At 39.5% G+C, this 18,811-nt stretch overlaps 1 protein-coding gene and 1 long non-coding RNA gene across 2 annotated transcripts in view; one reads left to right on the forward strand and one right to left on the reverse strand.

The window, feature by feature from the left end:
• LOC120730903 overlaps window positions 1-3,316 on the reverse strand; it is a 16,225-nt gene extending 12,909 nt beyond the window's left edge. Inside the window, exons 1-2 of the long non-coding RNA XR_005695239.1 lie at window positions 3,186-3,316; window positions 2,919-2,928 (exon numbers count right to left, since the gene is read on the reverse strand). This is a non-coding gene — a long non-coding RNA (uncharacterized LOC120730903). The remainder of the gene's footprint in view (window positions 1-2,918; window positions 2,929-3,185) is intronic.
• stk17b (serine/threonine kinase 17b (apoptosis-inducing)) lies at window positions 1,887-18,470 on the forward strand. The gene is made up of 7 exons (XM_040027488.1): window positions 1,887-2,422; window positions 9,114-9,326; window positions 12,271-12,409; window positions 13,534-13,660; window positions 13,993-14,041; window positions 14,950-15,129; window positions 15,507-18,470. Exons 1-7 carry the CDS (start codon window positions 2,301-2,303, stop codon window positions 15,724-15,726), a joined length of 1,050 nt encoding a protein of 349 aa, XP_039883422.1. The 5' UTR covers window positions 1,887-2,300; the 3' UTR covers window positions 15,727-18,470.
• Window positions 18,471-18,811: the final 341 nt, after the last annotated feature.

Consider the following 18,811-nt stretch of genomic DNA (forward strand, 5'->3'; position numbering starts at 1 on the left):
CCCAGAGCATGATGCTGCCACCACCATATTTGACAGTGGGGATGGTGTGTTCAGAGTGATGTGCAGTGTTAGTTTTCCGCCACACATAGTGTTTTGCATTTTGGCCAAAAAATTCAATTTTGGTCTCATCTGACCAGAGCACCATCTTCCACATGTTTGCTGTGTCCCCCACGTGGCTTGTGGCAAACTGCAAACGGGACTTCTTATGGTTTTCTGTTAACAATGGCTTTCTTCTTGCCACTCTTCCATAAAGGCCAACTTTGCGCAGTGCACGACTAATAGTTGTCCTATGGACAGAATCCCCCACCTGAGCTGTAGATCTCTGCAGCTCGTCCAGAGTCACCATGGGCCTCTTGGCTGCATTTCTGATCAGCGCTCTCTTTGTTCGGCCTGTGAGTTTAGGTGGACGGCCTTGTCTTGGTAGGTTTACAGTTGTGCCATACTCCTTCCATTTTTGAATGATCGCTTGAACAGTGCTCCGTGGGATGTTCGAGGCTTGGGAAATCTTTTTGTAGCCTAAGCCTGCTTTAAATTTCTCAATAACTTTATCCCTGACCTGTCTGGTGTGTTCTTTGGACTTCATGGTGTTGTTGCTCCCAATATTCTCTTAGACAACCACTGAGGCTGTCACAGAGCAGCTGTATGTACTGACATTAGATTACACACAGCTGCACTCTATTTAGTCATTAGCACTCATCAGGGAATGTCTATGGGCAACTGACTGCACTCAGACCAAAGGGGGCTGAATAATTACGCACACCCCACTTTTCGGTTATTTATTTGTAAAAAATGTTTGGAATCATATATGATTTTCGTTCCACTTCTCACGTGTACACCACTTTGTATTGGTCTTTCACATGGAATTCCAATAAAATTGATCCATGTTTGTCGCTGTAATGTGACAAAGTGTGGGAAAATTCAAGGGGGCCAAATACTTTTGCAAGCCACTGTATGTCAACAACAAACTGTGTTAATGGTACCAAAGTATATCATGAAGGAGGCCTCACCCTGATTAAACACTCCTCTACTAAACCTGAGGTTTCTGTCCAAGTAACAAAAGGAAAAAGAATAAGTGAAGCTACATTAATATATTAATGATGCAGATATTTAAAGATATCAGATTTGAATGCATGCAGTAATGAAAATTTGGTTTAGATGCTGAGGGCTGTGTTAAGCTTAGATCATTGTTAATAAAGGTACACATTGTACATACACAGTGGATGGTTTTATGTGGAAGCAACCTTGTGCGAGAAAGAGAAACACTAGATGAAATGGCAAAAATAAATAAATTTTAAAAACTTATATATAAGTTCTGATAATTTTGCAGAATATTTTGTCAAATTTGTGAGATATCAAATCTAAATTTCCATTGATATAATTTAAACTTTTCATCTTACAAATGTATTTTTGAAATAAGTTTTTTAGTGTTTTTAAAGACACACGAGCTAAGAGATTTAAAATCTTGAAAACTGAGTTCATATGTGCAAGACCTAGATATGCATTTTCTATTTCATGATTGGCATTTTCCATCTATAATTACAATAAGTCACCATTATTAGATAGTATGTCAAGGTGATGAAGTGCTATTATAATAAAATTATTGTAAAACTGAAAAATCATATCACACATATATACCATATGTCTTATATTTATAATAAAAAACAAACAAACATTAAGCTTGTTATTTCACAAATATTGTAAATTAAATTAACTCTCATAAGTTGGACTTTGACAGTCCAACTTTTGAGTATTAAGATTCATTATTTATTTTTTTTATTCATTTATGTGTTTTCTGAACTTCGAACCCGCTCCTTTAATGACATGAATAGGCTGCCATATCTCGGCCGTGTCCAAATTCAAACCTTTCAACTGAACGCAAAAGCAGTGCGCATGCGCACTGACGCGTCGACGACGGTGTCAAACAGGGATGTGAAAATGATCGCAAACTGTGCGGACAAACTCAATGAGCGGACTAACAGCCGACCGCAGCGGTATCTCGGATAGGTTTTGTGTTAAAAGCCCATGAGTGCGGACTTTATAGACCCAAGCTTCGCTTTTCTTGAGCTGAGGAAAATCGGTTTAAGTAACTTTTTAAGTGCCGTCGAGCTAATTTAGCGACAGTTGAGCTAGCCGGGGAGCTGGAGCGGCGCGCGGTGACCGGCTGAGCTAACATTAACATGTAACTACGGCGAAACGAGCAGTGGTAACGTTAGTTTAGCTCATTTTCACCGTTTCTCTCACTTCTGCTCGGCGTTTGGCACCGTTTTCAGCCGGGAAGCAGCACCGAGGAGGAGAGGAAGATGTCTCGGAGGCGGCTGGACAGTCGTAGCGGACTCTCCGCCGGACTGCTCGGCGAGATTCAGACTCCGATCAGCACGGAGCCGCTGGAGAGTGTGTACGAGATCACCGGGGAGCTGGGCAGGTGAGTCCGCCAGAGAGTGCACCTGCTGTATATGACACCTGGGAGCTGTACCTGACACTATACAGTCAGATATTTACAGATGAAACTCAGTTTCTGTATTACTATCACTTACTAAGAAAGGGTTACTACTTATAAGTCTTTTGTTGTATTTATTTAGTACTACATTTGTGAAGTACAGGTACAGGAACGCACCGTCCAGTGCCATAGAAGGTATCAGCTTTACTGTAGACATGTAAATACACGGCTACTGATATAGGGAAAGTCAAATATCTCAAAATCACCAAAGTAAATGTCAGATGATAGGACGGATGTTTCTCTGGTGGACAGATGCGTCGCACTGTAGGAGCTGTGAAAGATTTCCCATGTCTGTTGTGACAGTGGAGCTGAATCAGTTGGAGACGGGGACAATATATATAGTCTACCGGCTACATCTGTTATTAGTGTTCTTTTCAGTGGTGTAGAAATAAGAAGAACTAAGAAATCAAGTGTTAAAAACATGGCGTGTGCTTACATTTCCTAGTAGGTGCACGTCAGTGTTTTTCCAAGCATTTCTTTATTTGACTGTCATTGCTTTGAAGATAAAGCAGAGCAAGAAGGCACATGCACATGTATGCATGTAACTTGCTTCTTGTTTGTGTCTTTCATAAGTGAACTTTACACAGTCTGGTTTCCAAAAAAGGAGAAGTAGACACCTGACATTTTTAAAGATCACATAACCCTCCTACTAAATATTCACCAAGCTTAATTTAGGATTAAACAGTACCTCTTCACTAACGATCACTACACATCAAGCACCCTTTTCCCAGAAAGAAAAAGAAAAAAGGTCCTTACTGGGAATAACCTTTAATGCAAGGGCTGACTGGGAATATTAGGTTTGGAGCATTGTATTGCTTATGTATCTATTTATATTGATTAAAATAAAGAGCATGCTTGTAACAATGCTTTCTCAGGTAAATGCGCTCTCAATCTGTGCATCCAGTATGCTATGAGATTACTTTTCTACTAACGGATAGGCTGTAAAATAGTGACTCCTGCATAGATGGATAGAATATAGATTTTGAGGGATGTTTGAAACTATTAGGCTGATATATATCCCTGGCTGATATAAAGCTAATATATATTATATAATATAATATAAAACTAATATAAAACTTTGTATCTGAAGGTATTTAAAGTCTGATGTTCTTTAAAAGACACAAAGTTATTGCTGTTATAGAGCACAAACAACACTCTACCTAGTCGAAAGTGTGCATGACCAAATACTGGGCTAATTGTGCAGTTTCACCTAAGTACACATGAGCTTTGTACCAAATCATTAATGTATTCTTGAGAAAAGAGGTTTTTAGTCTGTTTAGTCTCTCGAGGTGCATGTGAGTAAAATGTGTTGCAGGCTTTCAAAGGGGTTTTCGTTTACAATCTACGTACAGCAAATATTTTGCCCACTTTAAGCAAAAAAAAAAAAAGTTATTTATTGAAATTTGTGATTGCTACATGAATTATGGTTAATCTTATACAGCAACAAAATGCTGTTCATAAACATAAAATTTTCATGTCAAAACATTGTTTTTGAATGAAATTAACCAAGACGATACACCTATATATTAAAAATCTGAAACTTGGTGCATCCTCTGCTCTTCTAAGACCGTTTCAGGACTCCTTACAATTACTCCTTACAATACCAGAGTTTTGGAAAAATTTAGTGTCAAGCTTGTCATTCAGTTTTTTGTGAATATAAAATACTTGGTGCTCAGCAAAGAGGCAAAAATAACAGTAAAGTCATAAACTTATTTTTAAAAGGTAACACACAGTGTAGTCAACCCCCAAAGGCTGTGTTTTGAGCAGGAAAAACCCTGAAGTTGTGTTACAGTGAGTAAAAACTAAAGTAGTAAAAATATCACACTCATTTTAGTCCATGGGCCTAAAAAGTCCTGTTTGATCTCTAAAAACACGCCAGTAAATATTTCCCTTTCTTTTTAACTGCAATGAAAAACAGTCTGAAAAACGTTCAGCTGGTTTAGGACAAAGGTTCAAAAGAGGCTGCAACCTTTTCCCCATGCCCTTCCTGTACCAGACTACAGGAAGTAGTATTTAATTTGGAAAACGGTTAAACAGCCTAAGGGATGTTCAAATAGATCTCAGTATTCTGTATTTACTGACTCAACTGTCATTAGATGTATTTTAAAATTTACACACCACCATGGAACGGCTTAAATCTGTCACACTTGAGTTTTTCTGAGTAATTTAACTTTTAAGACATTTTCACAGTGTGGAGTGAACCTGTATCTCCACAAAAGAAATGACAGTGAACAGGAAAATTTAAGCTTTTAGCCATCAAACGGTGTTAGACAAGGGCCCTTTGGTAGGCTGGTAATGGCCTCTGTCACCACTGGCCTATGCAACAGCTAAAATAATCTAAGCCAATCTTAACAAGAATTCCCAGGACTTTCACCGCATGAAGTATTTCTCAACTTTTACAAGTAATCATACCTTATTAAGATTCTTATGATTTATTGCAGGAATTCATATTCACAACCAGTGGCTGGATTTTAACCTCTGTGCAGAAAGGTTTAATAGCTCTAATCTGCTCTTAACTGGCAGGTGCAGATTTCCAGAAAGTTCCGCCTTTAATTACAGTTTGTGCAAAAGAACTCTTACATCATGTCTGCAGTTTCCTTCTGATATATCTGTTGTGCCAGTGATGGTGGGGTGTAGTTTAACCGTTAAATATTGATGGCTTTATAAGGGTAAACTTGTCCCACTTACTATGACAATTTTCCACACTTTGAAAAATTCAGCATGTTTCAGATGAGTTGTGACTCAAAAAGCATTCCTGTTGAAACCACACCTACAATAACAGTTAACAGTTTTTAACAGTTTTTAACATTTACTACAACACAACAAGGAAATGCACAAATCCACAAAGACTGTTACATAAGACCTTAAAAAACTTCTATTTATGTTTATGTGAAGTTGCATTCCAGTAAAATACTGTATATATTGCCCCTGACCACATTTACTTTGTAGTTACCTTAAAAAATAAACCTAAAATGTCCTGTTCTGCTTTAACTTGAGGCATAAACTGAGACAGAATATAAACATTAGCAGAGGAAAGGTTTGGGATGAGGATTTAATTGTTGTCATGTTGAGGGACCCATTTGGGTGGAGACAAATGCCATACATGGCAGGAAGAAGACCCCAAAAACTGACCAATTCTGAGCCAAGAAAACATCAGAAATGATTGGTTCTCAACGTGAGGTTCGTCATTAATATGCCACTGTGTGGTTTACTCACTATGAAAAAAATCCTAATCCTAATATTAACATGCACACTGAAATCTTTGTTGGCCCAAGAGTGATTCGTTTGTCCAGGAGACTAATTATTAGTGTATTAGTGCTAATATGAAGGAGTAGAGACCAAGAATGATAATTGGATAGTTAAAACATAAAACAGGGTTGTCATTTAATAAGCAGGTAGAGAGAGACAAGAGGTTAAATTACAGAGGTTAAGACTATACAGCATGAAAACTGAGAAAAAAATTATATTTACTTCTTTTCTGCACCTACTCTACAGAAAATGTTTTTTTTTTTTTAGCATTGAGTGTTAATAAACAGGAAGAGTTGAGCAAATGTGCTACCTTGTCACATGAAAGAGGAGGTCTTGCATGACTGTTCAGATAGAAAAAAATTTAAAAAAATCCCCAAATTTGGAAAATTACCAGGTTAGCAAAATATTAAACATAGCCCGTAACAAACTAGATTATATGAAGTAAAAACAGCTCAGTAAAATAAAATAAGATAGCTCAAGAAGGAGCTGCAACAACACACATTTGAAGGACAGCTGATGTCACTTATCTGTGTATTCATGCTGATACACTGACCCTAACTTTTTGCATGTGCTGGCTGAATAGCTCAGATCGAGTCATGCAGTGTAATGCACTAAGTTAATGGTGATTGGACTCTGGACTCTAAGTCTTAACACTCCAGCCTCTGACCAGGGGAGGTGACTTTATTGTACAGTGGGAAAATATGAAGCCTTGGTATAAAAGGAGACCTTTATCATGTGTTTGTGTACGAGCCATGGCAACCGCAGGCAGCTGATGATCATATCCTGACAAGCCCGAGGTGTGTTTGAAGTCATTATGTGTCACGCAGAGCATTAAAGTGTAGCTAGTGTTAGTCTGCAGGAGGAAGGAAACAAGTACATGTGGAAAGCAAACTTAAGAAAGCAGAACCGGCTTGGGTTACTTCTGCTCGCCACTTTGTTTGCAATTTGTTAAAACAGGAAGTTCTGATGTGAAATGTGTTAAAACTCAGTGATGAGAACATGGCTGGCACAAAGGTGTTAATCTTAAACTGTAGTAGCTCTACTTTTGAATTTAAGGTAATTTCCCAGCTATAACTAAATCCCTAAACAAGGACCTTTCACTGTGTGTCCTTACTTATTTATTTATTTGTCAGAATGAAGCTTAAATGCTTCTGTTGGCTGTTGCTGTTCATGGAATTAATTAAAGACACATCAATCATCATTTGTCTGTGTATTTGAAATGACTGTAACGTGAGATAAGATCTTGATCTTAAAAAAAAAAAAAAACAACCCCCCAAAAAAACACCTTTTTGGCAAGTGTCTTCAGAGGGAGCTTATTCTGTTACATCTCCTCTTCCATTGGTGGATGTTCGCATTAAACATGGTTAAAGTTTCAAATATTGAGGTCAGTAATCTTGTCAGCTGAAAGCTCAGGCTTCGGACTGCTCTGAACTCTGTTTCAGGCCGGTCTTTCTGCCCTTGGCTCTGTATGATGTCATTGAGAGGGAATATCCCTAGTATGACCGTTTCAGGAGCAACACTGTTGTTTACAAGGTGCAGCCAAACAAAAGAAACAGGTAGTTGAGTTGTAGAGACTTTTCCTGCCTCAGAGTCGGCTTTTCACCAGAAATCTTTTCATTTTCCTGCTTATTAAACTAAACCAAACTACTTTTGACCATTTAATATACATAAATATCTATTCTACTTAAATAATTGAACTCCCTCGCTAACAAAGCAAAGCAAATTTCCTTTAAGCAGGAAAAGAATATGTACAAGAAGACATGAAGGTTTAACATGGTGGAGGCTTATATGCTATCACATGATGTGCAGGATGTTTTAGCACAATTCAAAGAACTCCTTCTGGGTCTGTAACCTAGAAAAGTTAGGTTTTCCTAGAGAGCTGAAATTAGGGCTGTTATCTGCACAGCTGGTAACAAGATGAACTTTAAACAAAGTTTAAAATACGTATTAAATATTAAAATAGCTCTAAAATGAAGTTTAATGACCTAAACAAATGGTTACCACGGTGACAAGGCATGGCAGTAGGCTGTTGGAAATGTACTAGCATTAGATAACAGGTTCTGTGTGCGGGAGTGTTATCTAATGCCATTTCTGTATTTGTATAACACCTTTATCACAAAGTCACTTACAGATATTATGTTGTAAAGGCTGGACCACATACTAATCAGCATTTTCTGCATAAAATGAAACATATTAATCATTAGTTATGTTTGACTTATATTGGGGAAAGTTTGCGGTGAATCATGTTGGAGATATTTAGCCATCTAAATTAATCTTACAGTGGATAATGGCTCAAACCACAACATCTATCAGAGTTTTTCCTTCACAGAAAAAAAATGATGGAAACAACCAAAGAAGCTTTCGTTTTACATCAAAGGAAAATCACCAGCACTTTGATAGACAATTTGTAAAAATATCTTAAACATTTTTTTACGCAATGGACAGAAATAAAAGGAAAGAAAAGTAAAGATTTCTCTTAAGTTGATGCCAAAGGCCAATTTGTAGCCTGGAAAAAAGCCTGTTTATATACACTTATATGTATATGTATAAGATGGTGTAATAACCATGACTTGACCCATTGGTTTCTGGCATTTGTGCTAAGGAGAAGACTAAAAAAATCCTATAAATGGTTACAACTCCAATATTAATAAATGGAACCTAACAAAATGTGTTTAATCAAATTGATATTGCCCCATAATAAGGTTTAAAAAGCTGGATTTAGTTATACTTACACCTCGCATGAGCAGAATTTCAGAACATAATGGCCTTGACCTAAATGCATGGTAATTCATATCCTGGATATGTTAGCCAGGAAAAAAATACATTTACTGACATCTTTACTACAGCAAGGATTAGAAAGAAAAATCTCACCTTATCGCTACAGCTGAACCCAGAAACAGACAAAATGTTTTTGGGTCGGTTTTATCCATGACCTTGTTCATTCCCAGAGTTCATTACCAATGGTAAGTGTTGAAACATAGGATGGTAAATGTCCTATACAGAGCCTACATGACCGCGAGGGCAGCACTAATCCATCTGTCAACCTCACACCCCACAAAATTCAAACCCTGTAGGGTCATCATAAAAGAGTAGAAATAACTACAGAGGCCACTTGTCTGTGTAGCAGGCTGTAAACATGTTTATTTCTGTTGTAAAGTTGGACATTTTAACATGGAAGCCTCCAGTGGGTATTAGAGGAACTGCAGTTTTTTCAATTGGTTTTGATTTTTGACTATGGAGGTTTTTACTTAAACTTTATAAAAGCTTTACTCAGGCATTTCCTGTTTAATCAATATAACTGTAAAAAAAATAAATTAAAACTCAGCTTCAGTTTGTGTATTCTTGTCCTGCTTTTTTTTCCTCTCAGGGGCAAGTTTGCTGTGGTGAAGCGGTGTGTGGAGAAAACCACAGGAAAAGCGTTCGCTGCCAAATTCCTAAAAAAGAGGAGACGAGGTCGCGACTGCCGGGCAGAGGTCATCCATGAGATGGCTGTCCTGGAGATGGCACGTAACAACCCCCGAGTGGTCAACCTGCATGCCGCTTACGAGACGGATCACGACATTGTCTTAGTGCTGGAATAGTGAGTTCACACAAACTTTCTGCCTGTTTTATTTTATATATGATGCATCCTATTTAAATCATACATTTTACTTGAGTGCTTCTATTTTCCTCAAATACGCCAAGCCAGCAGTGAGATCCTGTAAACGCTTGTATGAGGGCGAAGTCCTGTTTGTCAAGTCCTAAGGAGCTGCCGAATTAACAAACAGCTCATCCTTCATAACAGGTTTATCAGGAATAGGTTGAAAGCTACAGCAACATGCTGGAAGCTTGAGCTGAAGGTGACCTGAACCACCGTCCTCTTAGTCTTGACCTCTTAACCTTTCCTGTTTAAAAGCCCTTTTCAAATGAATGTCACGTCCTTTGTCTGTGCCGCCATTTGTCTTGTCACTTTGTACAATCAAAACTGAAACTGCAAGATTAGATATGAGAATACATGAGGGCTTGTTGAAATGAACTGCTCTGTTTTTTCTAACCACACCTGTAATTGTCATTGGAGACACCTTAATCCCCTCCAAAGTGCAAACATGGTAAACAGCTCACTTTGTTGATCTAAGACAGTCTGGAAAATAATGGCCTGGTCCTTGTTCCAGAAAGCAGCTTCAGCAGTATTCGAAGCCAACTTTAAACTCAGAAAGTAGAAACTCCTGAGGTTGAGTCTGTATTCAACCTGAGATTGTGCTTGAAAATCAGATAGATCCATCGCCGCCTGGATCTTTGATACTCAGATTTGCCATGGCAATGGCTAAATAAATAGCAAAGCCTCCATTTTGATGCAGTGATAATAGAAGTATGGACAAGTTTCTTTCTTAGGCCTCAGTGCCAATCGACCCAGAGACTGAGTAGCAACCACTGGTTGCTAGGGAAAAATCTGTATTCCCCCAGCTGTTCAGCAAGCAGTCTGGAAGCTGCTGAGTGCTGCACCAAATACATCCCTGAAATTGCTTTAGTCGCTTGCCGATTGCTGTGGTTGGTAGTTGTTTCCATAGGAAACTGCCTGCTAAGCAGTCGTGAAAAGTGTGATGCAAACTGGAAACAGAGACACTGTGCCTTCAAAGTAAAGACTTTCTGTGATACAGTTAATACATTAGATAATATGTTTTAAAGACTACTGACCAACTTCTTCCAGGAGCAATTTGTTGACAATCTGCATTTTCCAGCATGACAAAGCTCCGCTACAAACCGGAGTGATAACATTTTGGATCTATGAGTCATAATGTATAAAACAGATTGTGAGGATTGTTTTTATCTTTGCCAAAGACGTACCACAGTTCTTTCTTATTTTGTCATGCAGGATTTACATTGAACCTATTCTGTAACAGCCACAAATAACAAGGAAATTGTAGGTTTCTGTCACAGAACACCGCACAGAGTCATTGTGGGCTGATTTTGTTAAATGACGTGTGTAGTCACAGCTGTCTTAGAAAGATGCAGATTAATCTGCTCTAATATGAGCTTTAATATCGACTGTATGAATGAAACCCAGCATCAATCAGCTGCTTCAGGTGAAGCAGGAGGAAGGAATCAGAGAGGAAATCTGCTGGCAAGCAGGTGAAATTCAAGTTGGCTCGTTTTTATGGAAAATAAATCCCAGCATTTCCTGCATCTCAGTATAAACAAACTCAAAGTTTCTAGAACAGGAGCAGTAATCGATCATGCGTGGCAAAAACTTGCTACGTAGTGCACCTGTTTAGAAATGTCTTTACCCGCATCCTGCTGTCTAGTTTCTGCTTCCTCAGTTTCTCCACCTCTACTTTTGTTAGCATGTTTTGAATTCTTATTGAAAGTCTTTCTCCATCCGGCTATTTTTACTGATTTATCTCTCATCTGTTTACTTTTCCATTAGAATTCCTTGTTCTGGATCATAGATGCATTCCTCACCTGAATTATTTCATTCAGTCTCGTGCAGTTCCCTCATTCTTTATCAATATATCTTTATTTCATACCTGAGTGTGCAGACGCTGCATCAGCCAGCTGCCATTGCACATGCAATGGTTATTTACAGCTAACTGAGCTAGAAACTAAAATTAGGTGCAACACTTTAATTAAATGAAATATAATAATAACAAGAAAGTAGAAATGAGGCCTAGATTTGACGTACTTACAAAACTAAGTAAATAAAAATACATGGGACTTATTTTGATTTACTTCTTTTTTTTCTTTTAAATGTGGTCCAATTTTTCAGCAAATTAAGTTTTATTGAGGTTTAAGTTTTAAATCTTTCATTACTTTATATACTGCCGGGCAGATTAAACTACAGGGTAAGTCAAAAAGAATCATATGATTTGTAGTAAAAGCTAAAAGCTCGCAGTAAACACATGGCTGAACATAAAGTTCTAAATACAAAACTTACAGTGTTTACAGATGCTCAGTGTGTCCCCCTCTGGATGCATGGCATGCCCATACAATAGTCAAGCTCGTCACGTACTTTTGTATGTGTGGAGTCTATGCAGCTACTACTGACATAGTGCTAACTACTGTCAACCGAGTGAAACTTACGAAAAACAAACCAGAGTTTTCTCTTCAGCTTTAGGCTTGTTCTTAACTCGTACCGACATTTTGCTTGCGATTACAGCAACAAGGATATAAATTCAAATTCAGAAATGGCAGTTAGAAGCTTGAGTTATCTGAGGTGTAGTAAAACTTTCTACTTGTACATTTTAGCGCTTCAGTCTTCATTTGTGTGCCTGCAGTGTTTTTGTTGTTTTATTTTTTGGTTTTTTTTGCAATGACTAAGCAGGAAGGAGGTTCTCTTTCTCAATAAAACCTTGCCACAACATGCAGGATCAAACCTGCGTCCCTCTGACTGTGGGCTGGAGACTAAAACCACTGCACCACCCTTTAATCCATAAATGCATTTTTGTTTTCTCCTGTGGAAACTCTAACACACACACACACAGTCTGTATCAAACTGGTCTGTGTTTCATATTTCACCAGACATTCCTTCTTGTCTCCTGTTCATGCAGCGCTGCCGGTGGAGAGATATTTGACCACTGCGTATCCGACGAGCTGCTGCCCGAGGCCCAGATCACGCGCCTGATCAGGCAGACGCTGGAGGGAGTCCTCTACCTCCATCAGAGCAACCTGGTCCACTTAGACCTCAAGGTATTCAGACACATCCAACCAAAGTGAATCTATTTTTAACCGTTTACTCAACTCACCACAGACTTAACCTTAAGTACTCGGGTGTTTCCCTTCTCTAAGCGCTCAAAATCCTAAATTCCTTTTTTAATGCCACATTTAAGCCTAGAATCAGGATTGTAGAGAGCTTGGAAATGACTTCTGCTGCAGTGACAGCAGGGTGTGAAGAGTTTTGTTGCCGCTACATCAGGGTCAAATCGAGTGTCCACCACCTGAGCCCCTAAGAATCAGCTGATTTTTTTTTTTTTTTGTATAGGACTACAAAAATAAATCTACATGTTGATACCAGGATCGTCACACACCTCTGACTCTCCTGGGCCACAACAATGGATTAAATGTGTGGGGTTTTTGTCTCAAAAATTCAAGATCTTGACTAAATACCAAATCTTAGCAAATGCCTTTGTTAAATGTGTTATTTTACTCATGAGGGTGGGAATTTTACATGTCAACATAAAACTGTCATCACTGTCAGGAATACTTGTCATTTGACCCACAGGTCCTTTAAAAAGAAGTATTGTATTGTCCTAAAATCAGTTTGGGTGAGTGTGAGGGACCAAGCTGGTGAGGCCTGAATAAGACAGATAATGTTGTAGAAAGTGAGTTTCATTTCACTTTTTTCTTTTTTACAAGCAATTTGAGCCTTTTAAAAGACGTCGGCTAAACTCAGACCTGATCAAAGTAATAAAAAAACAGTGATACAGCAAATTAACTTCTCAAACAGCTAAACTGAACTGACACAACAGAAAAAGGAGGACTTATACTGGCTGACCTCAGTGCATTTACTTTAAACGAGCATATTTTCAGCTTTCATGTGTGCAGATTTGGTCTTAAATTTCATTTCAAGTTAAATCAATAAGTCTTATTTATACCTGTGAATACCCTGTGATTACAGGATAGTCACATACAGCACTAAATGTTCTCAGACTGTTTTAAAGAGAATGGCGCAATATCATAAGAGTCGTGTATTTAATTAAATAACTGTTTCCTGTGCAGAGACATTCATCATGAGGTGAATTTTGCAATCAGAAATGAGTTTTATCCCTCGAGCACTTCCTGCTTTCACTTTGTTCCCTCTCTGCCTCTCTCAGCCACAGAACATCCTCCTGACCAGCCTGTCGCCTCCAGGAGACATAAAGATTGTGGACTTTGGCCTGGCACGCAGACTGGGTGCGGTCGGAGAGCTCCGAGAGATTCTTGGCACACCTGAATACGTGGGTAAGCTGACGCTCATGAAACAAAGGCAGCACCGGACATTTCACACATATTTATAGACAAACATCAGTCAGATTCACAATAATAAACTATATGTAAAATGTCAATGTTGACTAAGAAGAGATCATGCATTTGATCAATTCTTACCCAACATGTGAATTTTACTGTGCTAGCTCCTGTGAGAGTGGATGAGTGACACACCTATAAATAAATGCAGAAAGAACCATGAGTCAGTACTTAATCTGGGAAATTACACAGAGATCTTTTCTCTTCTCACTGTTGACTGACAGCTTTTACTTTTTTTTTTTTTTTTGTTTGTTTGTTTTGGTATTCAGCTCCAGAGATCATCAACTACGAGCCAATCACAACGGCGAGTGACCTTTGGTGAGTATATCTGTACTAAATGGGCTATGGTTTAACCCTTTGGAAGGAGTGGTATCACCACTTGTACTTTGCCACTTCCAGCATGAAGAGAAAGTAACATGAACTCCACCACCAGGAGAATAAAAGCTGAGCTTAAGCTGCGTACGTGCTGGAAGTGACTCTCAGCGATGTGGTGACCAGTGACCACAGCACAGGAAGTCATTTTACATCGTGGGCCACATGCAACCCACTTTGATCTCAAGTGTGCCAGACCAGTGAAACTCTGCTTTTTGTCAGAGTACAATTTAGTAAAGTTTAACCACATGTGTAATCCCTGACATTTTTTGTCAACTGACAGAATGTCTTCTTTTTGGAGTTTCTTTTTCTATGGTAAACCCACTGTGAAAATAATACATTTCCAAAGTAGATGGTGAAAAACCAAAACACTTTTTGACATTTTATTGTCTATCTATTACTGCTCTATTACTTTGACTTTGGTGTAGTATGAATGGCCATAGGTGAGGTTGAAAAAAAAAAGTATAAAAATATGGTTAAGTCTAAAATTTGTGGCTTGCTTTACATTTTCCAAAGCTCATTCCAGCCTCACATTTCCTCACATTTGTGGAGCTGTAAGTGAATTTAAAACGTAAAGTATTTACTTGGGTTGATTTAAAAGAATTGGTCACTGTGAACATAAATCTAAAACATATGCAGCTTCATTAGAAAAACATCACAAACTGGAAATGAAAGTGAAGGCGATCTTCGGCAGTGTGGGTATTAATGTAATGCTTCCCACTTCTTTTGTGGCAAATGCGATGAGAACACATCGTTCTTCTTATTTGTTTTTCTAAGATTATTTCAGATATTTTGCTTGTGTCATTTAGCCTTCAGACTCTCCATGTCTGATATGTCCTGTGTGTGTTTCTCAGGAGCGTGGGTGTCATCGCGTACATGCTGGTGACAGGCGAGTCTCCGTTTGCTGGGGACGACAAGCAGGAGACGTATCTGAATGTTTCCCAGGTCAATGTGGACTACAGCAGGGAGGCCTTCTCTAGGGTGTCTGAGCTCGCTGTGGACTTCATCCGCAAGCTGCTGGTCAAAGCACCTGAGTGAGTAAACGACAATCTGTGTGCGAGAGTCTGTGAGTGTAAGAGTGTGGGTGTTTTAACATAACTTCCATGTAACAGAGAGATGAAAATGAAAACATAGCTGTGAACAGAACTGTGATGGATGTTTTTCCAAGTCACGTCATGTGTTATTTTAAAGTTTTTCCACTGGTGTGTGATGGATTCACACTCATCAGGCAGCATGCTGGGCTAAGTATGATCTCATCAGAACTAGTATGTCAAGAAGAACCTGCTGGTGTTAATCTATAAAGGAAGAAATCTGGTTGAAGGAAAGATCAGATTGTTCAGTGAAACACCAGCACCTCGATCTCTTTGCATGAATGTGTCTAATCGTTGGACTGTCTCTGTTTTGACCGTAGGGACCGGCCCAGCGCCGTCGACTGTATGAGTCACCCCTGGCTGTGGCAGCAGCCGCAGATCTGCATGAGCCCGGACCCCGCCGCCACCGCCTTCCGTACCAGGAGCTGTGGCACAAAGTGGGCGGCCCCTCACGAAGACTTTGAAGACAAGGAAAACTTCCTGGAGTCATCCCACTCACACGCAAAAAGGTTTCGCTTCGAGGAGGATGCTGACTTTTGAAGCTACAAAAATGATAAGAGGGAGATGAAGATGCAGCGGCGATCACTTCTTCCTCTGAGCTTTTAAATTGTTTTAAGTCTCCTGGAAACCAGCAGCGTGCCGGCCACCATTCACCGTTCTGTTTATACTGATCCACTCAAACCAACCAAAGATAACCGGCTAAACTCTGATGTGTCGCTGTTCATACTGTACAGTACGTCTCAGTTAATGCGGTGTGTTTAACCTCAAGTATTTAATTTCCTGTCTTAAACCCACTCTGTGCTGATGAAGGCTGCTCCGGAGGACTTCCAGGGGAATCTATGCAACATTTCTGGTGCTTCTGAATTCTTTGCCTTAACTGTGGGAAGTTGACTCACCTGGAGCTGCTTTCAGTTGCACTTGTGCTTCAGCTGAAATGTGTGATATAGAGATTAGCGCCTCTGCTATGAGGAAGTGAGATCATGTTGTTCTTTGCATGTTTAAAAGAGGCTCTATAGTGTTATAGTGTTTCAGGTTTCTATCTGTAGATAAAACCCGCTGCTGCCCGCGTCAGGGTAACTTCTCTGTCGCATCAAAGTCAGATAGCGGCCACATTCGGGCCTGATCAGGCCTGCTTTTGGCTAGTTATAGCAGCTGCTTTGTGGGCCAGATGTGGCCTGGGAGACATGGTGGAGTTAGGGTGATGCTCCTTTGACATCTGCCTTGTGTAAGGTGGAATCGGTGCCAGATGTGGACCACATTTAGGACAAACATTCCTTAATAGTGCTGCAGATAAATCCTTCAGAAATGGATACAAGCAACAAAATTAGTGGAGTTTTTTTCCCCCTCTGGAATTCACTTACCAACTTAATTTTTTCCATTTTCCAGCCTATTAATATTATTAAACAGATTTTTAACCATCAAGGTTCAGTTTCAAAGACTTCCAGGTTTTCAGCATTCTTACCGCGAGGAAGTTAAATAGTAAACTAAAGCATCCCTCCAGAGCTCCTGTGTCTCATTTTTGTTTTTAACCATAACATGAGGCAATTTAACCATAAAAAAGCAGAAAATATGCAATGAAGCCTTTATCAGCATGGATATCTTATAGTCAGTCTTCTCTGAGCCAAAATTGAGTATCAGTTAATAAAACCCACTATTTCTACACTCCCACAGCCCTGTTTGCAAATTATTTTGAAAATAAGTTTAGATACGCCACAAAGAAGCTTTTGAAGTCAACTTCTACATGATTAGAGGGAAAATTTTGACTCTAGGATATTAAAAAGGGACAGGTCAGAGTAACATTATCTAAAAATAGTTTTGGTACCTGTATCCACTCGTGAAAGAGTTTGCTGCATGATTGCCTTTAAACCTGATGTCAGACTTGGATTTTCTCAACATATGCTTCATACTGAGGGTTTAAACGTAGCTCAGGGTCTTATAGAAAGCTCTTTAAAAAAAAAAAAATCTAAATATGCACCTTTCAGTGTTAATCTGCATTTAGGTTATTATGAAATTTCTGGCTGGAAGTGTGCTGCAGTAAAAGTAAGTATAAAGGGGTGAATCAGCCGAGTGGGCCGCGCCCGCACTTACTCAAATGATTTCCTCCCTGAGCTGCGAGTTCCTCTTAGAGGAGAAACTTTAGCACTTAGTGTGTGCAGAGCCTACACTTAGACCTCCTGCAGTCCTCCGCAGGTCCGGGTGCCTCAAGATTTCATCTCAGGGCTGCTGCTCACTCTTTGTTTTCTATTCTTAATGTTATTCTCACAAGCTGATTATTATTATTATTATTGTAATATTTATGTGCTGGACTTCTATTTTTTATGTAAATAATGCACTCACGTGTCTTATAAGCAGAGATTCAGGTGATGATGAAAGGAAGGATTAGTCATTGAGGTGGTTCAGGAAAGTGAAGTCAAAGTGGGGAAACGGAGAGGTGTCAGATGGTTTTTAGAGAGGAAAGAGGTGATTAAACAGGAAGAGTGAGTGTGGGAAGAAGTATTTCCTGATGGTTGCTTTAAGTTGTGGAGAGGTGATGAGAAAGTAGGGATGACTATTTCACAGAGGAGCCGAGGTGCCACCAGCAACAAATCCTGACCTCAGACAGTGGCAGCTCTCAACCTCCAGAGAAAACATTCCTCTGGTTTTATTTTTAGGTGCCAAACCCGAACGGGACCACACTGCGTGTGTTTGTTGTTGCTGTCAGCACAAAGGCCTTTGTGTATCTGTGTGTGTGTGTGTGAGGAGGCTGGGCCGTGCTGTCGTCCTTTATAACTGGAACGCCACACTGTAAAAGAGCAGACTGCTGTAAACGGAAATAAGCTTGAATCCATCTGCTCTGAGAATAAAAGGTTTGGAGTTGGTTGAATCTGCAGAGCAGGTGGGTCTGACGTCACTTTGGTGCCGACGCTCCATTGGACCATTGTCTCCGTCAGACTCTTGCTGTAACCGTTGTGTTGTTTTTGTACAGCTGCTGTTGTTCTCGCGTCACTCGGCGGCCTCGGAGTGTGCGAGCGCTCTTTGTGTCAGCGCCGCTGATGTCACTCAGCGTTCCTCTTTGTTGTCTTGAGACTGAAGGATTACTGTATGTCAGAATGAAACCTGCCACAAGCACAAATAAATCAGATCTACCTTTATTCTGCTTTTTATGTTTTGGGTTTTTTAAAGTATGAGCGTTCTGATTGCATCTGAAATAACTAAAAAATAATTTGTATTCTGATTAGCTTCAGGCTAATGTTAGGCATCACAAAGCAAACTGGAAAAGCTCATTAAAGACTGTAGAAAATAAATGGTGTCTGTGCTTTGATGTTTTTCCAGCTCCACGCTGCCCCCTGTTGGCCCTGCAGAGCTGAGAGTTCATACTGGGTCATACGGTGTCAGTGTGTACCAGTGAGCAGGCACAGACTGGAAACCAGTAGCTCAGTAACTCTCAGCAATGTTTCCCAACCTTTTGGAGCCACAGTACATATTTCACATTAGAAAAATCACACCGCACACCAAAAAACAAAAATGTCACAAAAAGCATATTGATAATTTTTCCCCGCCCACCAGGTATAGCGGAATTGGCTCAGTTTGTCCCCAGTATACCTTTTTTGCTTTCTTCTGACCACTAGTCATGCTAGGGCCTTCA

This window comes from Simochromis diagramma, unplaced genomic scaffold (assembly GCF_900408965.1).
Source record: "Simochromis diagramma unplaced genomic scaffold, fSimDia1.1 OVJJ01000343.1, whole genome shotgun sequence".
Taxonomy (NCBI): Eukaryota; Metazoa; Chordata; class Actinopteri; order Cichliformes; family Cichlidae; genus Simochromis; species Simochromis diagramma.

Bases quoted from the DNA above. Each gene is read 5' to 3' on its own strand.
- stk17b (XM_040027488.1), top strand. From the start codon at position 2,301: ATGTCTCGGAGGCGGCTGGACAGTCGTAGCGGACTCTCCGCCGGACTG. The intron at 12,410-13,533 runs GTATTCAGACAC...TGCCTCTCTCAG, and splicing joins TGGTCCACTTAGACCTCAAG to CCACAGAACATCCTCCTGAC. The intron at 15,130-15,506 runs GTGAGTAAACGA...TTTTGACCGTAG, and splicing joins CTGCTGGTCAAAGCACCTGA to GGACCGGCCCAGCGCCGTCG.